The sequence below is a fragment of the Xenopus tropicalis genome, chromosome 9 (assembly GCF_000004195.4).
Source record: "Xenopus tropicalis strain Nigerian chromosome 9, UCB_Xtro_10.0, whole genome shotgun sequence".
Classification (NCBI taxonomy): domain Eukaryota; kingdom Metazoa; phylum Chordata; class Amphibia; order Anura; family Pipidae; genus Xenopus; species Xenopus tropicalis.
This window is the reverse complement of record NC_030685.2, coordinates 20,300,213-20,327,231: the sequence shown is the minus strand read 5'-3', so window position 1 is coordinate 20,327,231 and position 27,019 is coordinate 20,300,213. Positions and strand designations below refer to the sequence as shown.

At 44.8% G+C, this 27,019-nt stretch overlaps 1 protein-coding gene and 1 pseudogene across 1 annotated transcript in view; one reads left to right on the top strand and one right to left on the bottom strand.

Annotated features, from left to right (window-relative positions):
• Positions 1-27,019, bottom strand: part of coro7 (coronin 7) — a 79,410-nt gene extending 52,391 nt beyond the window's left edge. The window contains exons 1-9 of the mRNA XM_002932462.4: positions 26,672-27,019; positions 23,410-23,506; positions 22,798-22,872; positions 21,149-21,219; positions 19,727-19,904; positions 19,239-19,315; positions 17,822-17,872; positions 1,371-1,457; positions 621-703 (exon numbers count right to left, since the gene is read on the bottom strand). Of these exons, the coding sequence (XP_002932508.2) occupies positions 621-703; positions 1,371-1,457; positions 17,822-17,872; positions 19,239-19,315; positions 19,727-19,904; positions 21,149-21,219; positions 22,798-22,872; positions 23,410-23,506; positions 26,672-26,731 (779 nt within the window). The 5' untranslated portion in view covers positions 26,732-27,019. The remainder of the gene's footprint in view (positions 1-620; positions 704-1,370; positions 1,458-17,821; positions 17,873-19,238; positions 19,316-19,726; positions 19,905-21,148; positions 21,220-22,797; positions 22,873-23,409; positions 23,507-26,671) is intronic.
• On the top strand, positions 18,688-18,863 carry LOC116407881 (annotated as a pseudogene).

The following is a 27,019-nucleotide window of genomic DNA, read 5'->3' as shown; positions in this document are numbered from 1 at the left end:
TTCATCTCTTTCTGCATCATTTGAAATCCTGGCAGGGGAGGAGGGACTAAAACATGGCAGACGGGGCATAAGCCATCCCACCTGCGATTTACATTTTCATCGGTGGGATGTCATATCGGGGAGATTAGTTGCCCGCGACAAGGGAGGTTTCCCCCTAAAGGGGATTAAAGGCGAAAGAAAGATAGAAATACTGTGGGGTGCCAATTAGTTAACTGCTTTTGTGCTTGTCTTTTACATAAGGCTGTTGCCTCCCTTTTTTAAAAAAAATAAAAATAAAACAGAAAATGTTTTGATCCTAATCTAAGCCCTTTGCCAAACACAAAGTAGGGCCACTGGGACCAAAACATTGCCTGTAACACTCGCTATAATATTTATTCCAACAAACACTTTGATGTGCACCATACTGCATTCTGAGTATAGGGCTTTAAAGTACTGACGACACAGAAACTCTATGCTTTAGATATTAGTAGTAGAATAAAGGAAAAGAAGTGGGGAGGGCATTATATATCACCCTATTGCAGCACATAAATAGGAATAGATGGGAATAACCAATATCACAAGAAAGCAATTGACTCCCGCAGTGCTGACAGCAAAGGATTCTAGGGAAAATGGATTCCTACCCGGACGAAGCATCCAGAGTGAAAGAGGTCAATGGCCGACTGAAGCTGCGTATGTCCCAAAGCAGAAGTTCTCTCTCCCTGACCTGTAAGTGTAGAGAGTGTGTGAGAATTATTTCAAGAAGTAAATAACAACGATAACAAGGAAAGCTAACAAGATATAGAAGATGAATTTGAACAGAATGGATGGGGGGGGAGTTCACATATCATGTCTAATAGAGAGCAATGTGGCTGGCTCCCATTAAACTATATAGCAATGGTTGTTGCACGTTCATCCTTAAGTCAGGAACCCCATTAGTCTATAACAAGATAGAGCAACATATTGACTGCTAAAAAATAATTTAAACATTAATTAAACGCAATAAGATTGCTTTGCCTCCAATAAGAATTAATCTTAGTTGGGATCAAGTGCAAGTTACTGGTTTATTATTACACAGAAAATGGGAATCGTTTTTAAAAATGAGAATTATTTGTTATAGGAAGATGGCCTTCCCATATTTCAGAACTTTCTAGATTACCCTAAATGTTTACCCTAGCCCTAATTGGCCTTTAAGCTGGGCTCCCATGTGTATCTAGAAGAGCAAACAGGCATTCTCCCCATACCAAACCCTTACTGGCCTTTGGCTGTGGGCCCTCCACCTGCTCCACTCACCATAAGGGGACCAGGACCACAGGTTGGTAGCGACTGCCACATAGTAGTGCCCCTACTGTGCAGAGCAGCTCGCAGTCACACTGAGGAGTGTAGGAAATTACCTGGTTGAACCCAGATGTTAGCAAGTGGCTGTTTGAGTTAGTCCATTGCACCCGAGAGTCTTTGTTGCTGTCGTGCCCTTGCGCATTCTAAAATTAAAAAAAAAGATGGGGGGGGGGGAGAAAATGAAGTTAGGAATGGCAATGCATTTTGGGTATCGCTGACCCCAAATAAGTCACTGTCCCTTACACTGGAAAGCAGTATGGGCTCCCCATTTGTAGTTTAGCAATAGCAAGAAATCCCCAAGGGGCAGATTCAAGTTCTCTATATTACAGGATGGCAATGAGGTTCAGTGGGAACTGCAGACTGTCATTTCAGTTACTTCTAATTTTTATAAGGGGGCTTACCATGAGGGTTTCCATGCAATGTTGAACTACTAAATATATGTATGGTTTAGTTTCCCTTAACTATTACACAGCAGAGTAGGATGGAATTACACTGAATTACACCCTCTCTACATAATTGCACGTATATATGAGAGGATAAAACCATAATGATAGTCTTAATAGAGATACACATACACACATTCAGTGACAACAATACCGACAGTAAAGTCAGCGTATGAGCACTTAGCAGGGGGCTTCTGGCTTTCCATCCACTCATTAACCCCCATATTTACGTATCCTCGTTACAGAAGCAGTCTGCCATTTAGCATGATATGGTTACTAAGTTTATCACTAGTGGTAAGCAAAATTACAGCTACACTTTTATTTATTCATTTTAACTATTCACATGTGTGCAAGGGAATAGTAACATAAGCATGTGTGTGCCAGGGAATAGTAACACAAGCATGTGTGTGCAAGGGAATAGTAACATAAGCATGTGTGTGCCAGGGAATAGTAACACAAGCATGTGTGTGCCAGGGAATAGTAACACAAGCACATGTGTGCCAGGGAATAGTAACACAAGCATGTGTGTGCCAGGGAATAGTAACACAAGCATGTGTGTGCCAGGGAATAGTAACACAAGCATGTGCATACCAGGGAATAGTAACACAAGCATGTGTGTGTGCCAAGGAATAGTAACACAAGCACGTGTGTGCCAGGGAATAGTGACACAAGCACGTGTGTGCCAGGGAATAGTAACACAAGCATGTGTGTGTGCCAGGGAATAGTAACACAAGCACGTGTGTGCCAGGGAATAGTAACACAAGCATGTGTGTGCCAGGGAATAGTAACACAAGCATGTGCATACCAGGGAATAGTAACACAAGCACGTGTGTGTGCCAAGGAATAGTAACACAAGCACGTGTGTGCCAGGGAATAGTGACACAAGCACGTGTGTGCCAGGGAATAGTAACACAAGCACATGTGTGTGCCAGGGAATAGTAACACAAGCACGTGTGTGCCAGGGAATAGTAACACAAGCACGTGTGTGCCAGGGAATAGTAACACAAGCATGTGTGCGTCAGGGAATAGTAACACAAGCATGTGTGTGTCAGGGAATAGTAACACAAGCACGTGTGTGCCAGGGAATAGTAACACAAGCATGTGTGCCAGGGAATAGTAACACAAGCACATGTGTGTGCCAGGGAATAGTAACACAAGCATGTGTGCCAGGGAATAGTAACACAAGCATGTGTGCGTCAGGGAATAGTAACACAAGCATGTGTGTGCCGGGGAATAGTAACACAAGCATGTGTGTGCCGGGGAATAGTAACACAAGCATGTGTGTGTGCAAGGGAATAGTTTATAACACAAGTGCGTGTGTGCCAGAGAATAGTTTATAACACAAGCATGCGTGTGCCAGGGAATAGTTTATTACACAAGTGCGTGTGTGCCAGGGAATAGTTTATAACACAAGCATGCGTGTGCCAGAGAATAGTTTATAACACAAGTGCGTGTGTGCCAGGGAATAGTTTATAACACAAGCATGTGTGTGCCAGGGAATAGTTTATAACACAAGCATGTGTGTGCCAGGGAATAGTTTATAACACAAGCATGTGTGTGCCAGGGAATAGTTTATAACACAAGCACATGTGTGCCAGGGAATAGTTTATAACACAAGTGCGTGTGTGCCAGGGAATAGTTTATAACACAAGCATGTGTGTGCCATGGAATAGTTTATAACACAAGCGCGTGTGTGCCTGGTGCAAGAATAATAAATTACACATGTCGACTATGTATTCAGTTTGACAAATTAACAAATGTTCCTGAGCTGTGATTTATGGAGGATGATAGGAACCCCCACAACAGATGATAATGATTTTGGAGACAGTATGAGACAGAAAAGTAAGAAGCCAACGACAACAAATGCGAGGCCACCTAATGAGAAATGTGTCTGGCCTGTGATGGCCTGCCATCCGACAAAGTCTGGTCAGGGACTACACGGCAGCAAGAAGCTCACACACACCGAGGAACAGAATTGCAAACTGGCAAGATCAGATATGGGCAGAGTTTGCACATATTTTGCAAGTAATGCAACACAGGTTGAGTGGAACAGGGGAGTGGGAAGGCACACTTTAGGACCATGACACACGGGCAGTTGTTGCAGGCGACTAATCTGCCCACAGTGCCATCCCACCGGCTAGAATATAAATTGCCGGTGGGGTGGCATATGCGGCGCCGCAATTTGTCGAGGTTGCCTTGCGAGGAAACTTCGACGACTTTGGAAAATCGCAACGCCACGTATGCCATCCCACCGGGGACTTAAATTCTAGCCGGTGGGATGGCATTGCGGGGAGATTAGTCGCCCGCGACCACGAAGATTTGTCGCGCGGTTACTAATCTCTCCGTGTGTCACTGATCTTATAGGTGAGCTTTTTTTATTTTTTTTAAATAACTGAGGGCCACATTCTACTCAGTTGGAAAGTCATTACGCAGATGTGCAGGCGTGGGCACTTTCCAGGTGGCTTACCAGAGCATTTCTGGCCAAGGATTCCCTGTGCCTTCTGCCAAATGTATAGGAAGCAAAGTAGCAAGTTGTGCTGTGCCTTGAGTCAGTTCTAGGTAACGGCTCAGTGTATGTTTGTGGGAGTATATATACATGTACATGGGAGTCTATGCATGTTCCTACGCGTGCTGTCGCTGGGATAGGATCAGCCCATTACTATTTATAGTCTTCACCTCGGCTCGGCCAGCACTTCCCACGACCCCGGTCCCTACAATAATCCCACACACTTCCTGCAGTCAGAGTGGGGACACAAAACACTCCCTATGTGTCATTTTATTGTAACATGCATGGAGGGAAAAAAGGCTGTAGGATTCTCTATACAGCCATGTGTATTTGTACAGAGAGATGAGGGGTGGGGCTGGAGTTGGCACTTGTTTGTCATTTGCAAATAATGTGTACCAGGCCTGGACTGGCAATCTGTGGGTTCTGGCAAATGCCAGAGGGGCTGCTGTAAGATGCCATAGACAGTCACTATTTATTGGGCTGGTGGGGGCTGTTTGGGCATCTGTGTGCTTGAAATGACAGGACCTATTTTAATTGTTTGTGTTCTTCCCACCAGTCCAGGCCTGTAGGCATCTAAGGCTAATGTCAAACGAGGTGTCTGGCGTATATTTTCGGCAAGCCGAAAATCGTTTGCCGGAAATAGCGCCATCCGCCTCCTACCTGTGCCTGCACCCAAATGAATGAGATCTCGGGTGCAGGCACATGTAGCCGAAAAACGCATAAAAACACAAGACTTTGCATTCTCTCACATTTTTATGTGGATATCGGCTACATGTGCCTGCACCCAAGTGTAGCTTATTCATTCGGGTGCAGGCACAGGTAGAAGGCGTATGGCGGTATTTTCGGCAAGCGTTTTTTCGCTTGCCGAAAATATACGCCCTACGCCTGGTGTGACATTAGCCTAAGAAAAAAAAAACATAAAGTTGCATAAGCTGGATCCTTCCTCTCACAAAAATGTAAATATATAAGTTTATAAAATGAGTATATGGTCACATGACAGCATAATGAAAGCGAGAAGTTGGGAGAAAGAGCCCAATTCTTCTGCATATTGTTAGGGTGAGGTCGGACAAAGCATATATCTGCTTCTCCCAGCACAGAGGGGAGCTTTTCCGTTTTCCAGGCCGACCTCCGATCTGCTTCGCTCTGTGTGCCCACACTCGGCCGTAGCCATAGTCTATAAGGCAGTCACACAGAGCGTACAGAGGCGGATCCGCTTCTCTCAGCCTGGCAGAAAAGCGAAGAACTGAGAGAAGCGGATATACGCTTCATCTGACCTCACCCTAATGGTTTGTCTTGGAGACATTGTTGAGGGAAAAAAAAACATTGCTGAGACACTGCAGATTTCAGCTGCTGATTCTGGTCCTTTAGACCGATTCGGCAGCTTTTCTGCCCCCAACTGGCCCACCCGACCGATATCTGGCCTAAAATTGGGCCCTATGGCCAAACAATCGAATTAGCCTAATACTGCCTCTACCTTAGGTGGGCATATCTGGAGAAGATCCACTTATTTGGCGAGTGTATATGGCCACCTTTAGGCTAATAGCACTCACAAGGTTGCCAAAAGTAGTCATAGAGTCACTACACCAGCCTGGCCATATCAATGACAAGTCCAAGCTCCTCCCTTTGGTGGTAGTGCAAGCTCCTCGTTGCAGTCCTGTGTGTCCCATATCCCTGCCCAGATGGTGACTATACCATTTAGCACACAAGCTTTAAAGAGTCATGTGACATAAGTGATACCACTAAGCACCTGATATAACTGCTGCCATCAATAAGCACTGTTTATAAGTATACAGTGGTGTGAAAAACTATTTGCCCCCTTCCTGATTTCTTATTCTTTTGCATGTTTGTCACACTTAAATGTTTCTGCTCATCAAAAACCATTAACTATTAGTCAAAGATAACATAATTGAACACAAAATGCAGTTTTTAAATGAAGGTTTACGTTATTAAGGGAGAAAAAAAACTCCAAATCTACATGGCCCTGTGTGAAAAAGTGATTGCCCCCCTTGTTAAAAAATAACTTAACTGTGGTTTATCAATTTCAATTTTCAATTTCAATATCAATTTCTGTAGTCACCCCCAGGCCTGATTACTGCCACACCTGTTTCAATCAAGAAAGCACTTAAATAGGAGCTACCTGACACAGAGAAGTAGACCAAAAGCACCTCAAAAGCTACACATCATGCCAAGATCCAAAGAAATTCAGGAACAAATGAGAACAAAAGTAATTGAGATCTATCAGTCTGGTAAAGGTTATAAAGCCATTTCTAAAGCTTTGGCACTCCAGCGAACCACAGTGAGAGCCATTATCCACAAATGGCAAAAACATGGAACAGTGGTGAACCTTCCCAGGAGTGGCCGGCCGACCAAAATTACCCCAAGAGCGCAGAGACAACTCATCCGAGAGGCCACAAAAGACCCCAGGACAACATCTAAAGAACTGCAGGCCTCACTTGCCTCAATTAAGGTCAGTGTTCACGACTCCACCATAAGAAAGAGACTGGGCAAAAACGGCCTGCATGGCAGATTTCCAAGGCGCAAACCACTTTTAAGCAAAAAGAACATTATGGCTCGTCTCAATTTTGCTAAAAAACATCTCAATGATTGCCAAGACTTTTGAGAAAATACCTTGTGGACCGACGAGACAAAAGTTGAACTTTTTGGAAGGTGCGTGTCCCGTTACATCTGGCGTAAAAGTAACACAGCATTTCAGAAAAAGAACATCATACCAACAGTAAAATATGGTGGTGGTAGTGTGATGGTCTGGGGTTGTTTTGCTGCTTCAGGACCTGGAAGGCTTGCTTTGATAGATGGAACCATGAATTCTACTGTCTACCAAAAAATCCTGAAGGAGAATGTCCGGCCATCTGTTCGTCAACTCAAGCTGAAGCGATCTTGGGTGCTGCAGCAGGACAATGACCCAAAACACACCAGCAAATGCACCTCTGAATGGCTGAAGAAAAACAAAATGAACATTGTAGTGGCCTAGTCAAAGTCCTGACCTGAATCCTATTGAGATGTTGTAGCATGACCTTAAAAAGGCGGTTCATGCTAGAAAACCCTCAAATAAAGCTGAATTACAACAATTCTGCAAAGATGAGTGGGCCAAAATTCCTCCAGAGCGCTGTAAAAGACTCGTTGCAAGTTATCGCAAACTCTTGATTGCAGTTATTGCTGCTAAGGGTGGCCCAACCAGTTATTAGGTTCAGGGGGCAATTACTTTTTCACACAGAGCCATGTAGGTTTGGATTTTTTTTCTCCCTAAATAATAAAAACCCTCATTTAAAAACTGCATTTTGTGTTTACTTGTGTTATCTTTGACTAATAGTTAAATGTGTTTGATGATCACAAACATTTTGTGTGAAAAACATGCAAAAGAATAAGAAATCAGTTTTTCACACCACTGTATATCATGCAAGTTATTGTGTATAAGAAAGCTATACGAACTATCCAGAGGGGATTCAGTTGATGATAGGGTTGTTGTACCTTCCCAGCACGTAGGACCTAAGCATCACTTAGAACCACTGAATTATGGCGTCATCCTTTCTGTCCACATTGCCCATTCCCCCTTTACAAACATAGCTGTGATATTTAAGCCCAAATATTGTCTGTTTGTAAAATTCTCAACATAAGCCCCCATAGCACCCTCTTCATTTTACTAGATGACCCTACTGTTGACTTTACCATGGCAACAGAGACCTCAATCTGAAGATCTCAGTGGGGGGACCAGCAAGCAAATATGAAGCTTTGGGAATTGCTGACTGGGGCACAGCTGTGACTGTCACAAGCACCCTTTATAAACAGTTCTCCCCACACAGAACTAATATCAGAGCATCGGAGAATGCCAATCCCAGTTACATGGCTTATGAGCTGTACACAATGGTGGCCATTGCACAGCTGTGGGATTCTTTCAGTAAGTGCACAGCTGGTACCACTGTTACCCATAAGGAATTCAGGCACGTAGTACCTTGTATTTCAAGATACTCACATACAGGGCAAGTTTTGGAATACCTGTCTGATATAGATATTGTACAATTAAGCCACTGACACAGAACAAACTTCCCAGAAATGAGGCCGATGTGCAGGGTATCCAACTGGTCAGATTCAGCACAGTTTGCCCATACATGTGGGTGGCCTGACTGCAGAGATTTGGCCCCAAAGTCAATGAGTCAAATCACTGGTTAGCAGTGCGGACTGTGCAGTTCTCAACCAATCAATGGCCCAAGCATATCACATCATTGGTCTATTTTCTATTATGGCTGATCTGCTTTGGCATGTTCAAACCAGACGATGATTGGCCAAATTGATCAAGTGGCCACAAAGGCAAGCAGTGGCCAAGTTTCAGTACTGGCATAACTTAAGGTCCCATACACGGGCCGATTCTAGCTGCCAATATTGGTCCCTTAGACCGATTCGGCAGCTAATCGGGCCGTGTATGGGCACTACTGACGGGCCTGCCCGACCGATATCTGGCCTGAAATCGGCCAGATCTCGATCGGGCAGGTTAAAAAATCTAGTTGGATCGGGGACCGCATCGGCTCATTGATGCAGTCCCTGGACTGACTTTGCCTATACCCGCCGTAATAATTTGATCGAATTAGCCTGGATTCTCCCAATATCACCCACCTGTAGGTGGGGAATATCGAGAGAAGATCCACTCACTTGGCAACATCGCCAAGTGAGCAGATCTTAAGGTGTATGGGCACCTTTACACTCCTAGCATTAGTTAGTGCAGTAAGGTTGTGCAGGCCTTCCAAAACCCAGGGGTTGGGTGGATTTTGGCCACCAAAGCATTTATTTGCAGGTCACAGGCAGGTACCATGCCTAATTTTACCCAATGACCTCCCAGCATTCCTGCCCACTTGCCACTTTCATTTATAATCTTGCACTTGTCCCCCTTTCCCAGTGAAACCAGATATGGGCAGGGTGGGTGTGGGTTTATAAGTTATGATGGCATGGTGGGTCAGGTAAGTTCCTAGGTTGGGAGACAGATTCAAGGTGACAACTTGTCGGCCAGGCCAAAACTACAGTGCAGGTTGTGTTCTGCACCTTGCATTAGATTAAAGTTGCCAATAGGTGCCAGCCACAGTAGGTGCCAGCTTGCCTGGGTGCCATGGAGCCCTGTACTTACAGTAGGCATTAAAAAGAGTAGTTCACCTTAAAGTTTACATATATGTTATAGAATGAGCAATTCTTAGCAATTTTTATATAGGTCTTAATTTTTTTTTTTTTTATTCTGATTCTCTCCAGCTTTCAAATGGGTATCACTGACCCCGGCAGCCAAAAAGCTATTGCTCTGTGAGGCTACAATTTAATGGCTATTGTTACTTTTTATTACCTATCTTTCTGTACAGGCCTCTCCTACTCATTTTACAATCTCACATTCACACCACTGCTTGGTTGCTAGGGAAATGTGGACCCCAGCAACCCGACGGCTGCTGAAATTCCAAACTGGAAAGCTGCTGAACAAAAAGCTAAATAATTCAAAAACCTCAAATTTATTATATTATATATTGTCTCCGAATAGTACTCTTTACATCATAAAAAAGTTAATTTAAAGGTGAACAACCCCTTTAAGAACAGGGTTCCACTGATCCTAGCATCCTCTGGTGCTTCTGGCATCTGAAAGTCACTCAAGGTAGAGAGGGGCCAAGGGATGCCAATGTCTTGCCCTTCCCATAAATATCATATATATTATACACAGCTTGACTTTATATTATATATACGGGCGTTTTTACAGAATTACATAATTATTATTAACATTATTCCAACATATTCCACAGTGCTGTACAATAAGTGGGTTTTATACAATGCAGTTGGTTTTATGAACAGCACCAAATTTAGGGTACGGCAGTGAGGGCAATTTGTCTTGGGCCCCTTGGGCTCCTACCAGTTCTCTAAATCCATCCCTGTCTGTAAGGAAGGAAAAAAAATCAATGAACATATGAGAAAATGGGTTCATTCAGAGGGAGGAGGGTTGTGCGCCAAATGCGTTAAATCACTCTATCTGAGAAAAAGCCGTTGACGGTTTTTTTGTTTTTCTGCGCAGAAAAATAAGCAGATTTGTATTTAGTCTCCTCAGAGGGACGGAGACGTCATGTTTCTAGCTCGTGGCTGCAGTTGCACAACCATTTCCAACCTTTTGGGAATGCAAAAAAAAAAAAAAAATCTGACTCATTTTCCAGGGAGCACAATTTGCTGGACTTCCCCTTCATAAAGAATGATTTCTGGTGTAACTTGAGTTATGGCAGCTTTGGATGCTCACCAACAGCTTGTGGTAGGGAGCGACATACCGAATGTGTGAGAAAGTGAGAGTGGGATGGAAGGTGAATGGTAGGTTCCCCTTATCTGAGTATTAGGAGGAGGGAGAAGGCTGTGTATTAGGAGAGGTAGGTTCCCCTTATCTGTGTATTAGGAGGAGGGAGAAGGCTGTGTATTAGGAGAGGTAGGTGCCTTTTATCTGTGAATTATTTGAGTTTGTGTATTGGGAGGAGGTAGAAAGTCTGATGTGTGTGAATTAGAAGAGGTAGGTTCCAGATATTAGAAGAAGGGAAGAATTAAGTGTCTGATATCTGTGTATTAGAAGGTGGGGAGTGATAGGTGCCCTGGTGCCTCTTTTTTAGAACAAGGTGAAAAGTAAGTGCCTTCATACCTGTGTGTGGGGGGGGGGGGGGGGTGAAAGTGCCCTAATATCTGTATTAGGAGGAGGGCAGAGGTAGGTGTCCTGGTATCTGTGTATTAGTGTTGGGAGAGGTAGGGGCCCTGATGTCTGTACATTAGGAGGGGAGAGGTAGGTGCCCCAATGTCTGTACATTAGAAAGAAGGGAGATGTAGGTGCCCTGATATCTGTACATTATGAGGAAGGGAGAGGTAGATGCCCTGATATCTGTACATTAGAAGGAAGGGAGAGGTAGGTGCCCTGATATCTGTACATTAGGAGGAGGGGAGAGGTAGGTGCCCTGATATCTGTAGATTAGGAGGAAGGGAGAGGTAGGTGCCCTGATATCTGTACATTAGGAGGAAGGGAGAGGTAGGTGCCCTGATATCTGTACATTAGGAGGAAGGGAGAGGTAGGTGCCCTGATATCTGTACATTAGGAGGAAGGGAGAGGTAGGTGCCCTGATATCTGTACATTAGAAGGAAGGGAGAGGTAGGTGCCCTAATGTCTGTGCATTAAGAGGAGGAGCGCCCTCTCTGTATACTAGAGGGTACATATTCCTATTCACATACATAGCAATGATAGAGCACAGGATATAGGAAGGCTGGGGGAGGGGTGAGAGCCTATATACTTTATGGGGGGGTAGTTTTCTCATGAGAAGCTTGGTTTGAGCGGCTAATGGAAGCCATGTGCTGCTACATGTGTGTGTGCCAAGGAGCAGAATTAGGCTGCAATTAAATCCTTCCCCTGACAATTAAGTTGCAGAACATTCTGCCCCAACAGCCTTGATACTGCAGAACTTTATTGCTTTGTACCTCTGCCTGTGCCACAGAAAAGCACTATATCCCTCCTCCCTCAGCCTCTGTACTACATAACTGTACTATATCCCTCCTCCCTCAGCCTCTGTACTACATAACTGTACTATATCCCTCCTCCCTCAGCCTCTGTACTACATAACTGTACTATATCCCTCCTCCCTCAGCCTCTGTACTACATAACTGTACTATATCCCTCCTCCCTCAGCCTCTGTACTACATAACTGTACTATATCCCTCCTCCCTCAGCCTCTGTACTACATAGCTGTACTATATCCCTCCTCCCTCAGCCTCTGTACTACATAGCTGTACTATATCCCTCCTCCCTCAGCCTCTGTACTACATAGCTGTACTATATCCCTCATCCCTCAGCCTCTGTACTACATAGCTGTACTACATAGCTGTACTATATCCCTCCTCCCTCAGCCTCTGTACTACATAGCTGTACTATATCCCTCCACCCTCAGCCTCTGTACTACATAGCTGTACTATATCCCTCCACCCTCAGCCTCTGTACTACATAGCTGTACTATATCCCTCCTCCCTCAGCCTCTGTACTACATAGCTGTACTATATCCCTCATCCCTCAGCCTCTGTACTACATAGCTGTACTATATCCCTCCTCCCTCAGCCTCTGTACTACATAGCTGTACTATATCCCTCCACCCTCAGCCTCTGTACTACATAACTGTACTATATCCCTCCTCCCTCAGCCTCTGTACTACATAACTGTACTATATCCCTCCTCCCTCAGCCTCTGTACTACATAGCTGTACTATATCCCTCCTCCCTCAGCCTCTGTACTACATAGCTGTACTATATCCCTCCTCCCTCAACCTCTGTACCACATAGCTGTACTATATCCCTCCTCCCTCAGCCTCTGTACTACATAGCTGTACTATTTCCTTCCTCCCTCAGCCTCTGTACTACATAGCTATACTATAACCCTCCTCCCTCAGCCTCTGTACTACATAACTGTACTATATCCCTCCTCACTCAGCCTCTGTACTACATAGCTGTACTATATCCCTCCTCCCTCAGCCTCTGTACTACATAACTGTACTATATCCCTCCTCCCTCAGCCTCTGTACTACATAGCTGTACTACATCCCTCCTCCCTCAGCCTCTGTACTACATAGCTGTACTACATCCCTCCTCCCTCAGCCTCTGTACTACATAACTGTACTATATCCCTCCTCCCTCAGCCTCTGTACTACATAGCTGTACTATATCCCTCCTCCCTCGGCCTCTGTACTACATAGCTGTACTATATCCCTCCTCCCTCAGCCTCTGTACTACATAGCTGTACTATATCCCTCCTCCCTCAGCCTCTGTACTACATAGCTGTACTATATCCCTCCTCCCTCAGCCTCTGTACTACATAGCTGTACTATATCCCTCCTCCCTCAGCCTCTGTACTACATAGCTGTACTATATCCCTCATCCCTCAGCCTCTGTACTACATAGCTGTACTATATCCCTCCTCCCTCAGCCTCTGTACTACATAGCTGTACTATATCCCTCCACCCTCAGCCTCTGTACTACATAGCTGTACTATATCCCTCCACCCTCAGCCTCTGTACTACATAGCTGTACTATATCCCTCCTCCCTCAGCCTCTGTACTACATAGCTGTACTATATCCCTCATCCCTCAGCCTCTGTACTACATAGCTGTACTATATCCCTCCTCCCTCAGCCTCTGTACTACATAGCTGTACTATATCCCTCCACCCTCAGCCTCTGTACTACATAACTGTACTATATCCCTCCTCCCTCAGCCTCTGTACTACATAACTGTACTATATCCCTCCTCCCTCAGCCTCTGTACTACATAGCTGTACTATATCCCTCCTCCCTCAACCTCTGTACCACATAGCTGTACTATATCCCTCCTCCCTCAGCCTCTGTACTACATAGCTGTACTATTTCCTTCCTCCCTCAGCCTCTGTACTACATAGCTATACTATAACCCTCCTCCCTCAGCCTCTGTACTACATAACTGTACTATATCCCTCCTCACTCAGCCTCTGTACTACATAGCTGTACTATATCCCTCCTCCCTCAGCCTCTGTACTACATAACTGTACTATATCCCTCCTCCCTCAGCCTCTGTACTACATAGCTGTACTACATCCCTCCTCCCTCAGCCTCTGTACTACATAGCTGTACTACATCCCTCCTCCCTCAGCCTCTGTACTACATAACTGTACTATATCCCTCCTCCCTCAGCCTCTGTACTACATAGCTGTACTATATCCCTCCTCCCTCGGCCTCTGTACTACATAGCTGTACTATATCCCTCCTCCCTCAGCCTCTGTACTACATAGCTGTACTATATCCCTCCTCCCTCGGCCTCTGTACTACATAGCTGTACTACATCCCTCCTCCCTCAGCCTCTGTACTACATAGCAGTACTACATCCCTCCTCCCTCAGCCTCTGTACTACATAGCTGTACTACATAGCTGTACTATATCCCTCCTCCCTCAGCTTCTGTACTACATAGCTGTACTATATCCCTCCTCCCTCAGCCTCTGTACTACATAGCTGTACTATATCCCTCCTCCCTCGGCCTCTGTACTACATAGCTGTACTATATCCCTCCTCCCTCGGCCTCTGTACTACATAGCTGTACTATATCCCTCCTCCCTCAGCCTCTGTACTACATAGCTGTACTATAACCCTCCTCCCTCAGCCTCTGTACTACATAACTGTACTATATCCCTCCTCCCTCAGCCTCTGTACTACATAGCTGTACTACATCCCTCCTCCCTCAGCCTCTGTACTACATAGCTGTACTATATCCCTCCTCCCTCAGCTTCTGTACTACATAGCTGTACTATATCCCATATCCCTCAGCCTCTGTACCACATAGCTGTACTATATCCCTCCTCCCTCAGCCTCTGTACTACATAAATATATATATATATATATATATTTGGGCAACATATTTTACTCCCTTTGATAAGTATTACCCCAGTAAGTGACCTACAGAACTCTGCTCCCCGCTAGGCTGAGAAAGAGCGAGACAGAGAGAGACAGAGGTCCTATATTGGGTCAATGCGGGCGTATACCAGTAATCCACATACACCGCAGCCTTCAGAATCCCACCCAGAATGCTTTGCAGGAGCAAGCTCCATCCAAGTGTTCTACTGAGGAATTTGATGGCAGATGCCTGCAGACCATCACTCCCTGAGCGCAGAGGAAGGCCAGCAATTAAATACTTATGTTATAATTGTGAGGTTATTCCAAGAAAATAGCAATTTGCCCTCTTTAACCTCTGCCTGCCATGGGCTAGCAGTTCTCTCTGCGTTAACCCCTGTTATGCCACTACAAGGACCTTACCCTCCCCTCCCATTCGTGCTCCAGACCTGCAGACCACTTCATGAAGAAAGAAGGAAATTTAATTTATTTGGACAGAGTAGTGGGGGGGGGGGAATGAGGGGAGAGCAGGAATTTCATGATGCTGAAGGAAAGAATGTCTCTCCTCCCTCTCGCTCTGCCGTCCGCCCTGAATGCTGAAGGATGCTGGGCCGCCCAGTAACATCTGGAAATGGTTTCTGCGGCCAGCGCACCCACACACACACACTCAGGGAGGAGGCTGGCCGAGTCTTATCCTGCAATATGTGGCAGCACAAGCTGTGCCAACTGACACACGGACTTGCTGAGGTCCTGCCAAAATTGTCCAAAAAACGCCAAAGCAACAAACAGGCCGGCGTGGGCAGGTGTCATATTTGAGAGATAAAGGGCAAATGCTGTAATGAGTGGTGGGAGGCAGAGGTACACCAGAGCAAGTTGGAGATGATAACACTGTGCAGGGGATCATATTGGAAGCATGCAGCCCACCTACGCAGCCCATTCCCATATCTGAAAGCTGAAAGACCATTAAATCCTTTAGGACATTTATAGTTAGAATATATTATTCCCCTCGGCATTTATATGCACTAGGGAAGCGCTGAATCCAGGAGCCGCTTCCGTTTTGGTGCATTTCTAGTACATCTTAAGTACACAGGTTGCAAAATACATAATCATTTGGAAACTAAAGAACAATCATAAAGGGGAAGTTCACTTTTATTATGTTAAATATATAGTAACCTATTCTAAATAACTGTTCCCCTAAAATACAATACAATGATACTAATATACAACCAATGGGGGCCCTTTAAGCTGCTGCTGAATTATAGCTCCCAGGCTTTGGAGGATTATGGGAGTTGTAAACAGCATTGTAGATGGAGGGTCGCAGGCTCGACTTTGCTGAATTAGATTGAGTAAAGGCAGTCCTGGTAAACTGAGCCAACTCCTGGTAATTCTAAATTTTTACATTGGACACCGGGCCCCTTCTCCTCTTCTCTAATTGTCACTGGAGGTGCCTAACTAATTGGGAGTGAATTAAGGTTTTGGTGTCCTCTAGGGTGAGTTTATGCATTCACAAGTCCTAGCAGCAGCAGTTATGGTGTTTTTCATTTACCATATAGGGACCTAGGGGCTGCCCCCCTAAAGCTACATCCCTAGGCCAGGGTGCATATATCAAACTTAGACTACAGATACGTATCTGAGATTGGCAATTTAATTATAAACTTTATATAAATACATGGTAAGAAGACTAAAATATGCATGGCAACTGCTGATCTTCAGATTTTAATCAAGGTGGCCCCTAACAGGTCTTCCATGTTTGAAAATAAACAATACAGGGAAGGTAATAGGCATAAAATACTTGAGAATTGACTCCACCTAGTGGTTACAAGTGGGCACAGCACATCAATATTCTATATCAGGGATCCCCAATCTTTTTTACCTGAGTCACGGTCACATGTAAAAAGAGTTACGGTGCCCATACACGAGCAGATTTCAGCAGTGAATTTGTGTCTTTCAGACGGATTCGGCAGCTTATCTACCTGTGTATGGGCACCCCTGACAGGCCTACCCGACCAAAGTCTGGCCTAAAATTGCCTAGATCTCCATCGGGCAGGTTTGATTTTCCCTTGGATCAGGGACCAACATCAGCTCATTGATGCGGCTCTCGGTCCGATGGCACTTATGCCCGCCTAGGGCCAAATGATCAAGTTGCCCCGATATCAGAAGAAGATCTGCTTGTTTGGCAACCTCAACAAAAGAGCAAATCTCGATATTTATGACCACCTTTTAGGGAGCAACACAAGCATAAAAAAGCTTCATGGGGGTATCAAATAAGGGCTGTGATTTATTATTCAGTAGCTTCTATGTGGACTGGCAAAAACAAGCACCTGCTTTGGGGACACCGGGAGCAACATATGACGCTTACGAGCCAGAAAGACAGTTTACAGCTGTTCATTTATACCTGCTTGCTGTTGACTACTGGGGGGTATTATCTATTGTTATTTTAAAGCTGGGTATACAGAATATAATTTTACTAATACTCTTTTGTCTTTTTTTTTATTATGTGTGTGTGTTTTTTGTTTTGTTTTTTTAATTATTTAGCTTTTTGTCTAGCTCTTCAGTTTGGAAATGTAGCAGCTATCTGGTTGCTAGGGTTCTTATCCTAGCAATTAGTGCTTGCTATTCTTATCCTAGCTAGCAGTTGTCTGAATGAGAGACTGAAAAATGAATAGGAGAGCCTGAATAGAAAAATAAGCAATAAATAAATAAAAATATGGCACACTGATACCAGTTTAACCTGTGTTTCACTAAATCCTGACTTCCATGAATCAAATGAACTAATGGTAAGGTGGGTAAGGTGGGCACACATGAAGTACTGCTTCTGATTACGGTGCTGGGGGGGTCACATACATGGTTAACAACATTGCAGGGAACACACGGCATAAGCACGGACCCTTTGTCATTTCTGTGTGCAGCATGTCCAGTTCTATGGGCTATGGCACATATGGTACTTTGTCTGCCGCTGCCATCCATCAGGAAACAGTGCTGGAGAAAATGCCATGAAGGGGGCATTATAATACCATTAATAGCCCAATTGGCGTGCCCAGTAGGAAACAATGAAATCTACTTTATCCAGTTATAATTCGGCACGAGGGCCTAAATTGTGCTTCTGTGTGTGTATGTTACTGTATGCGGCAGAGCTGGGCTCCGTACTGTAGATTTATCCCTACCTGTATGGCTCCTGTACCGCTGCGTGCGTCAAAGATTCTCAGCCTTTTATCCTGCCAACAGAAAATATGGACAGAATTTAACCCACAGACACAATGGGGTATAAGTGTATCAAGATATTAATGGGCAGATAAACCCTTAAACATTAGTTACTCAATATGCACTTAGGAGGAGGTGCATGGGCTACATTAGTTCCTCCCACTCAATAAAGCACAGCAGGTCCAGGTACAAAAGGAAACGTGAGTCCTATGTGTTGGCGCCAAATAAAGGGGCTACCTGCTGCTCGTCCTATTGCAATCAGTGATAGGAAGGCTTCCACTGCAAACGCTCTCTCTTTCTCCCTTGAAATTCTGTGTTGGGTGTCAGCATAAGTAATATGGTGGTGTGGTTGCCTTATATCCCCACACAGTACTAGAAAATACCTCCAGTGTCCGCCAACATTTAAAAATGTTTTTTTTCAGATGTAAAGTCATCATGTTTTATTAATCTTGTTTTATTTGGGAATTCAGAATTTACCCAAATAAAGGGATGATATAATTTTCTTTTTTAATTACCTGGAGTCCTAATGATGACTAGAACGTAATTAAAAAAAGTAGAACAAGAGTGCCCTCTAGTGGACATAAAGCAGAAACGAATGCCAATTATTTCACTAACTTCAAATATGGCTGTGAGCTGAATTGCATAACATCTAGAGCTGTGCTCTAAGACTAGTGATAGCCAACCTGTTACTATGCAGCTGAACTACAACACCAACACAGCTCTTTTTGCTAACAGGGTACTTTGCGTAAACAGCGCCATCTTCTGGAAAGGACAGCCCACGCTTTTACTGAAGGTACTGTATAAACATACTAAAAGTCTAACGATTTGTGTCACTTCTTGGCATTTTGGCTAAGATCAAGTGTAGTAACTGTTATCAGCAGAAGTGGGGGGTCCTGCTGACAGACAGAACAACCTTGATGCTTTGGCCAGGGGGCTGGACACTATGGTGCCCAACCATTTTTGTGCCCTAGGCTTTGTACCCCTGGGAGCCTTAGGGTGAACACACATGGAGCTACTTAGTAGCAGCTACTTCTTCACAACTACTAAATGCCAGAAAATACCCTGCCACCAGCGACACCTATTGTTGCTGGTGACTGAACTGCTCTGTTGGTTCCTACCATTAAGATCACTGTGACTGCAGGAATTAAGCCCATGGCACAGCGCACTTTTACTTGGGCTACTTTTACTACTTTTGGTGGCACTGCTCTTTTACCCCAGCCTGTTGGGCATTGGGAGTAATTGAATTTTTACATGTCGGCCAAAAGGCTGTACACAGCAACTTTGACAATGAAATTTTTATTATTTATTTAGGATTTGGTGTAACATGACCCTCCTGGGTCCTTGTAGGAATCTAGAGGGGAAGTCACTAGTCTTTCTTACCTTGCAGGATGTCCCTAACAGGACACCATCTTGGCTCCAGCAAACGCTTTGTACCTGATCCCCATGTGCTTCTAGAGCTACAACATAATGAAAAGAACGTGAGGAACAAATGAACAATTCTGATCCTCTCCATGTAACATAGAAACCTTCCTGCTCCTGTATGAAACATCTTTTGACTAGGCCTTTAGGAATCTGTTTTAAACATTAACACAAATAAATGGTACTTGTCATGTAGGGGCCTCTCCTCTGCAGGCGTAAAAGGAAATAATCCTTTGCTTGTTTGTTTAATTAAAAAAGCTCTTTCCTTTTGCCTTGTTACCATGGAGACCAGGTTTTGTCAGTGATTTGCAATCCTGTTTCTAGGCATTAAAAGTCATTTATATCCATAAAAGTAATAAGAAATGCAGTTTGCCCTACAGATGAATGCTAGTGAGAGGGCTCAGGCCAATGAGGGCACGAGACTCCCCTGTGCATGCATTAACTCTCACCTGTCAGTTTGCTCTCTCTGGATAAGTCCCATAGTTGCACTGTCTTTGCAGCAGCGGTCACAAGCAAGGAATCTGCTGATGGGTGGAACTGCAGGGAACGTACCTGCCCTTCAACTCCTGCCAGTGTGCCAGACAGGGACCCCGCATCTCCTGTCTCTGACACTCGCCACAGCTTTATCTGCAATATATATGACAGCTTAACCATACAGACCACAGGATAAACACAGGGCTGCTTGATCCGCAAAACGCAACTGCTGTACCTCTGTTTTAAAAAAGGTGGACCCCCCTGATACAAGTATACGTACATACTGCTATAACTATGGTATAAACAGGCATGGCATACGGCTGGAGTATGGGGGTCTATTGGATTGGAGCTTACAAGAAGATATTTTATTGTCTTATAGCTGCTGTATCTGTGAGTTCATACACTAGCTCTACAGCACATCATGGGGATCTGTACAGTATTTCATTCACAGAAAAGATCTTTTCAACCAAAACTGTGTTCTAATTATATTTTTTTTATTAAGAGCATATCATGCAGCCAGTGCACCCACCCTTTTAAAATGTAAACTTAAATGTAAAAACTATGTTAAATTCATCAGGGTGCTCTGACTTGTAATTAATATGAATGAGTCTGTATTTTTGGTTTCAAAGCACTATAATGAATTTCATGACAACGGCACCACCTGCTGGTCAGTTTTCCAACAGCAGAAGAAGTGACCAGCAGGTGGCGCTGTTATTACAAGTTAATGGCAGAAGTATAAGGGAGTACAGTAAGAGAAGTGACCAGCAGGTGGCACTGTTAGTTAAAAGGCAGACGTATAAGGGAGATGTACAGTAGGAGAAGTGACCAGCAGGTGGCGCTGTTAGTTAAAAGGTAGAAGTATAAGAGAAGTGACCAGCAGGTGGTGCTGTTAGTTAAATGGCAGAAGTCTAAGGGAGATGTATAGTAAGAGAAGTGACCAGCAAGTGGCCCTGTTATTACAAGTTAAATGGCAGAAGTATAAGGGAGATGTACAGTAGGAGAAGTGACCAGCAGGTGGCGCTGTTAGTTAAATGGCAGAAGTATAAGGGAGATGTACAGTAAGAGAAGTGACCAGCAGGTGGCACTGTTGGTTAAATGGCAGAAGTATAAGGGAGATGTACAGTAAGAGAAGTGACCAGCAGGTGGCACTGTTAGTTAAATGGCAGAAGTATAAGGGAGATGTATAGTAAGAGAAGTGACCAGCAGGTGGCACTGTTAGTTAAATGGCAGAAGTATAAGGGAGATGTATAGTAAGAGAAGTGACCAGCAGGTGGCCCTGTTATTACAAGTTAAATGGCAGAAGTATAAGGGAGATGTACAGTAGGAGAAGTGACCAGCAGGTGGCGCTGTTAAAAGGCAGAGGTGTAAAGGAGATGGAAAGTTTCTAGGCCACTCACTGTTTGGTCAGACGATCCAGTGACCAGGAGATCATCAGCAAAGGGTGAAAATGCGAAGTCTGTGACTAAATCTGCAGTACAAACAAGAGAAATACAATTTGCGCTCCTTATATAAACAATCCTGTTCCTGTGCCTTCAGGAACCGTCTCTGCCAGTGGAGAAGCCCCTGAATGTGGCCATGTACTCTGATACTTGCGCTGTCACATTCTTCCCATTAAAAGCCCTTTGCACCTTTAAACCACTGAACATCCCCCCACCTTTCCACACCCCCCACATCTCTGGCCATCTTCTTCTATTTGCTGCTTTTTTCCCCCCAAAGTTCCATTCTTAATTTCTGTCTGGACAAGGACTACCTTACAGTGACCCCACCAATGAGAGCTACCTTACAGTGACCCCACCAATGAGAGCTACCTTACAGTGACCCCACCAATGAGAGCTACCTTACAGTGACCCCACCAATGAGAGCTACCTTACAGTGGCCCCACCAATGAGAGCTACCTTACAGTGGCCCCACCAATGAGAGCTACCTTACAGTGACCCCACCAATGAGAGCTACCTTACAGTGACCCCACCAATGAGAGCTACCTTACAGTGACCCCACCAATGAGAGCTACCTTACAGTGACCTCACCAATGAGAGCTACCTTACAGTGGCCCCACCAATGAGAGCTACCTTACAGTGGCCCCACCAATGAGAGCTACCTTACAGTGACCCCACCAATGAGAGCTACCTTACAGTGGCTCCACCAATGAGAGCTACCTTACAGTGACCCCACCAATGAGAGCTACCTTACAGTGGCCCCACCAATGAGAGCTACCTTACAGTGACCCCACCAATGAGAGCTACCTTACAGTTACCCAACCAATGAGAGCTACCTTACAGTTACCCCACCAAGAGCAATCTCTTAGTATGCCACTGTCTATATTAGGCAACAGCAGACAACAATTGCTATTCTGTGAAGCAGCCCAAAAAGTTCATCTGTATAATTAACTATTAGGGTTCATTCACATGCTGATTGGCCAGGCGGAAAATTCCATTATCCAGTGGAATGCGTAGAGTCATAGACCGTTTTGTGTAGACGGCCTACGTGATCAGATCAGCCCAATTTTGGCCAGCGCTTGCTCAGTGTTCTTTTCTCCTGCACCATTATATATAATAGAGATGCAGAAATACTTTCAAGCTACAGCAGAGGGGAAAAAAGAGGTTTCTAAATAGGAATCAGTCATCACGTGGTCTCCAAACTCCCACGGCAAACTGTGTGGGATGCGAGTGAGAAACGAGGGAGGGAGAAAGCAGAGTTGGGAGTGAAAGAGTGCAAGGAAAAAGCCTAGAAGGGCCACTCTAACCTGCCATACTACCAGAGGATCTCCTAACAGGCCCCAGGCTTGGAAAATTCCCATCAACCCTTTCTTCATTCCACTATAAGCCTATCTAACCTCTATATCATTTTGGCACTGTCCCCATCTAATTGGTAAGAGAATGAGCCCTGGATGTAGGATTCTCTAGTGTAGGATGTAGGATTCTCTAGTGTAGGATGTAGGATTCTCTAGTGTAGGATGTAGGATTCTCTAGTGTAGGATGTAGGATTCTCTAGTGGGCCCAAGGAGGCCCAGGCCAGAACATCAGTCATATGTACTTAGAGAGCATACCTGTGTGACAGCTTATTCTGGAGACCGTCCTCTTCTCTCCGCTTCTGACCTCCAATGGAGTAATACCCAGCACCCCTGAGGGAGAAACAAAAAGGGAAAAACTAGGTCATCTCTATGTTTGGGCAGACTCAGGGGTGGAGCTTTCACATCATATCCATTTTATTACAGTTATAAAGCTGGAAACCCCACACCGCCAGTCTAAAGTGGCCAATAAAATCATCCTTGAGAAAGGAGTCACACTCCTCCTAGGTTTAAAGGGAAACAAACCCCCCACTGATTTTTAATCTTTACCTCCAGCACACAGTGCCCCCTGCCTCCTCTAACCCCCATCACCACCACTGCTACTCCCGAGCTGCAGCATTGTGCAGTGATGTTGGCAGAAGCTATACAGTATTTGCCCTTGTCACTTCCATTACCAGCTTGATGCCAATGATCACAGCAGAAGCTGGCACATGAAAGGACAATCTATGGTCCTTGCCCAGTGCACATGTTGCTGGTCACCAATCACTGCCATCCAACCTGGGAATGATAGTAAAGTGGCCACTCCAAGAGGATTTGGTGCAACCTGCTGTGTTGCGTATAATCTGTAAGTGATGGTTTGGTGTAACCTACCTGCGCTGTCTGTATTAAAAGCAATAACGCGTTGCCCACACTTAATGTTGTTCCCAGTGGACGAAGATGATGCTGATCCGATGTCATTAATCCAGTCCTGAAACCACAGTAATAGAAGAGATATCATTTGTAGATAAACCCAATGGGCTAAGTACGCCTCACTGTGAATAGTAAATAAAAAAACAGACAGCAACTGTATCATTTGGGCAAACTTACCTCCACAGCGCACTCAGCGATAATCACAGCACTGCCATGGACAAACTGCCCAGTGTGATATGCTACCAATGCTTTACAATGCCTACTATTTATGTGCTGCTTACCCTTTACTTTCAAGACCGTTCCTTTATACAGGAAAATATTGATGCCTGAGGTGAAATGACCCCAGAGTAACCAATCAGTAATCAGCTTTTCAAAGAACAATGCAGTAAGAGCAATAAAAGCAAATGTCTGATTGAAGGAAAGGTTCCCAAACTAAAGGGCAGGACAGGTTAAAGTGAGAGTGGGGGCAGTCTAAAGGCAGCTTGAAGAGAGAGATGTAGGGGGAATGCTTCTATACTGTCTTTGGACTGTTACAATATACCTGTATCCATGCTATAAGGTACACAGGCCCCGACCAAATGCCAGGCAGCACCAAGGTGTCTCTTCTCCACCCATGGGGATATGAACACTTGGGTGTAGGAGCTGCCATCTGGCCTCACCACAGTTTCAAGTGAACCTCACAAGTAAAGGCTTATTAACACTGTACAACAGGCTTCCTGTGATAGTGTAACTAGTTAGTGTATTACTAGGTGACTAGGGGGGCTACAGCTTTAAGGATAATGTAATAAACGTTGCAAAGCTTGCAAGGTCTAGTAACCATTTCCAACCAGTCAGATGCTTGTTTGAGCAGTAAATGTTACCTGCTGATTGGTTGCTGCAGGTTACTAGACCAAGCTTTGCTTCTTTTCTTACTTTAACCCCCCCCCCCCCCCATCCTTCCCACGTGGGTGTATGCTGGGGTTTGTAATTTAAAACAGCTGTCAGGCAGCCAGTAATGAATGTATTAAAGGACAAGTGAACCCATTGTTTAATCATAAGGCCCTTGCACCAAACAGATGCCACATAACAGCACTAAACCCCTGTAGGTGAACTGAAAATGCACAGCAGAGCAGTAGGGTTAGTGGCTGCCATGTCGGGCCACTTAACTTGCTGTTCCTAGAATTCTGGCGAAAATCACCAACCAAAACAATGCTCCTTGCTTTCAGCTGTACGGCAAACTCAAGGGCTTCCTGTCATATGGGCTGACAAGAAAAACCGGGAAGAGTTTGCTGAGTCAATAAATGTAATTGCTGTTTATCCATTTCTGTTTTATGGTTCTGACTCTTGAAACAATGTAGCAGAAGTCAGTTCTTGTTGTGTCTGTTAATCAGACTTCTGCCCAGAACAAGGAGTGCACAGAAGTTAAACAGCCAGATGCTGCTTTCAATAGCAATTACATTTACAGAGAACTCTGAATCTAAAAATGTGCAATGAACGTATATTGGCAAGTCACTTAGAATCACATTTTTTTTAGGCAAAAAAACTCCTTTTGGATGAAGTTCCCCTTTAAATTGTCCTGAGCCAATCAAAAGGTCCCCCTCAGAGCTTGCCTAATGAGGCAGGAGACCTAGGTACTAGAATAGGAAAGAGAAGAGGAAATGCAAATCTTGTGAAATCTTCGAGCAAACAAAACAGCGGAAACTTGATGCTCCGTCGGCTGCTCGAGTGCCTGTTGATCGGTGTCAGTGCAAAGCAAACTGACAGCACGTGTCTGGCACTGAGGGGGTTAAATGCCTGCTTGGGCCTGAACAGAACAAGGGAGCTTTCAGGGAGCGCGTCTCTCATAGGGACCCTTTTTAATGCTTGTACAGGGAAAATACGATTTGCTTGATCTGATCAGACGTCTGGGAGAGGGCAGGTCTGAGAGAAGAAACTACAACTCCCAGCAGCCCCCCTTGTCGCAACAAATATAAATATATACCTTGTACAGGTACGAGACCTGTTATGGAGAATGCTTGGGACCAGGGGTTTTCCAGATGGGGGTCTTTCCATAAATTGGATCGCTATACCTTAAGTCTGCTAAAAATAATTTAAACATTAAATAAACCCAACAGGCTTGTTTTGCCTCCTATAAAGATTAATTATATCTTAGCTGGGACCAAGTATTAGGTACTGCTGTATTATTACAGAGAAAAAGGGAATCATTTTTAAAAAATCCAATTATTTGATTATAATGGAGTCTATGGGAGATGGCCTTTCCGTAATTCAGAGCTTTCTGGATAATGGGTTTCGAGTTAACGGATCCCATACCTGTACTTTGATTTCAACTTTCTTTCCCCCGAGGGGTCCCTTTGATGCTGGGTACCTACTGCAAACACCTTCTCTCCAATGGCCTGAAATAACCCCGGCAGAGTCGGCCACGTAATTAACCCCTGCTAGCCCATCTGCTGCTCTTCACTCACAGGTACTGTGGGGCCACCTGAAAGCGCTGGCACTTCCGCCTTCAGCACGGCACATAAACCAAAGAATGCGGAGTGACATTTAATGCAGCCCTAGAGAATGCATGTTTCTGTGGAGCAGATGCCTGGGTTTGGGAGGAAAGGGGGGGGGACTGCAATCCTTTAGATGCCAATTGCCCCAGTGTTTTACAGGGGGGGCCTGCCAATGAAGTGGTACAGGGGAGTCCTGCCATCCTTACCAACCTGGGCTTGTGACATAATTATAATTATTATTATAATTAACATTAAGTTATAAAGCGCCAACATATTCCGCAGCGCTGTACAATAAGTGGGTTTCATACATTGGACACACACACCCTTTCTCCTTATAGATTGTAAGCTCTTTTGGGCAGGGCTCTCTTCACCTCTTGTATCGGTTATTGATTGCTTTATATGTTACTCTGTATGTCCAATGTATGTAACCCACATATTGTACAGCGCTGCGGAATATGTTGGCACTTTATAAATAAGTGTTAATAATAATAATACAGAGTAACATATAAAGCAATCAATAACCGATACAAGCGAGCCCTGCCCAAAAGAGCTTATGCCCCCTACACATGCACACCCCTCTCCATCCCAAGCTACTCAGCACAAACATATATTATTAGAACTATGTCAAGTTCATGTACACACTGAGCCCCAGCCATGTGCAGGCATGGATCCCCAGGGAGCCTCCAGCTACTGTCAGGAGGATGCTGGGAGTTGTAGTTCTGCACAAAGCAAGGCATGTCTCCAGCACTCACCTCCTTCTTGGGAATCTTGGGGATGCAGTTCTTGAATTTCGATGTTTTGAATCGATTCATGACGAATAAGTAGTTTGTGACGCAGTCAGTCAGTCGCTGAGCTGCAGTGAATGCGAGAGTTCCTGAGTCCCGGAGCCAGTTACCTGCTACACCATAAACACTCACTGCTCAGCTGTCTCTTCCTCTCACTCTGCTCTCCCTCGGGTCCCTCCCTGCCCCTGAGACAGCATCCAGCGATGCCATCGGCCATCCACTGCCACTCCCTGTCCCTGCCCCGCTCCTCTCTCTATTGCTCCAAGATCGGCTATGGATGACTGCCAATACAGTGTGGTACAAATGTAGCCCTGT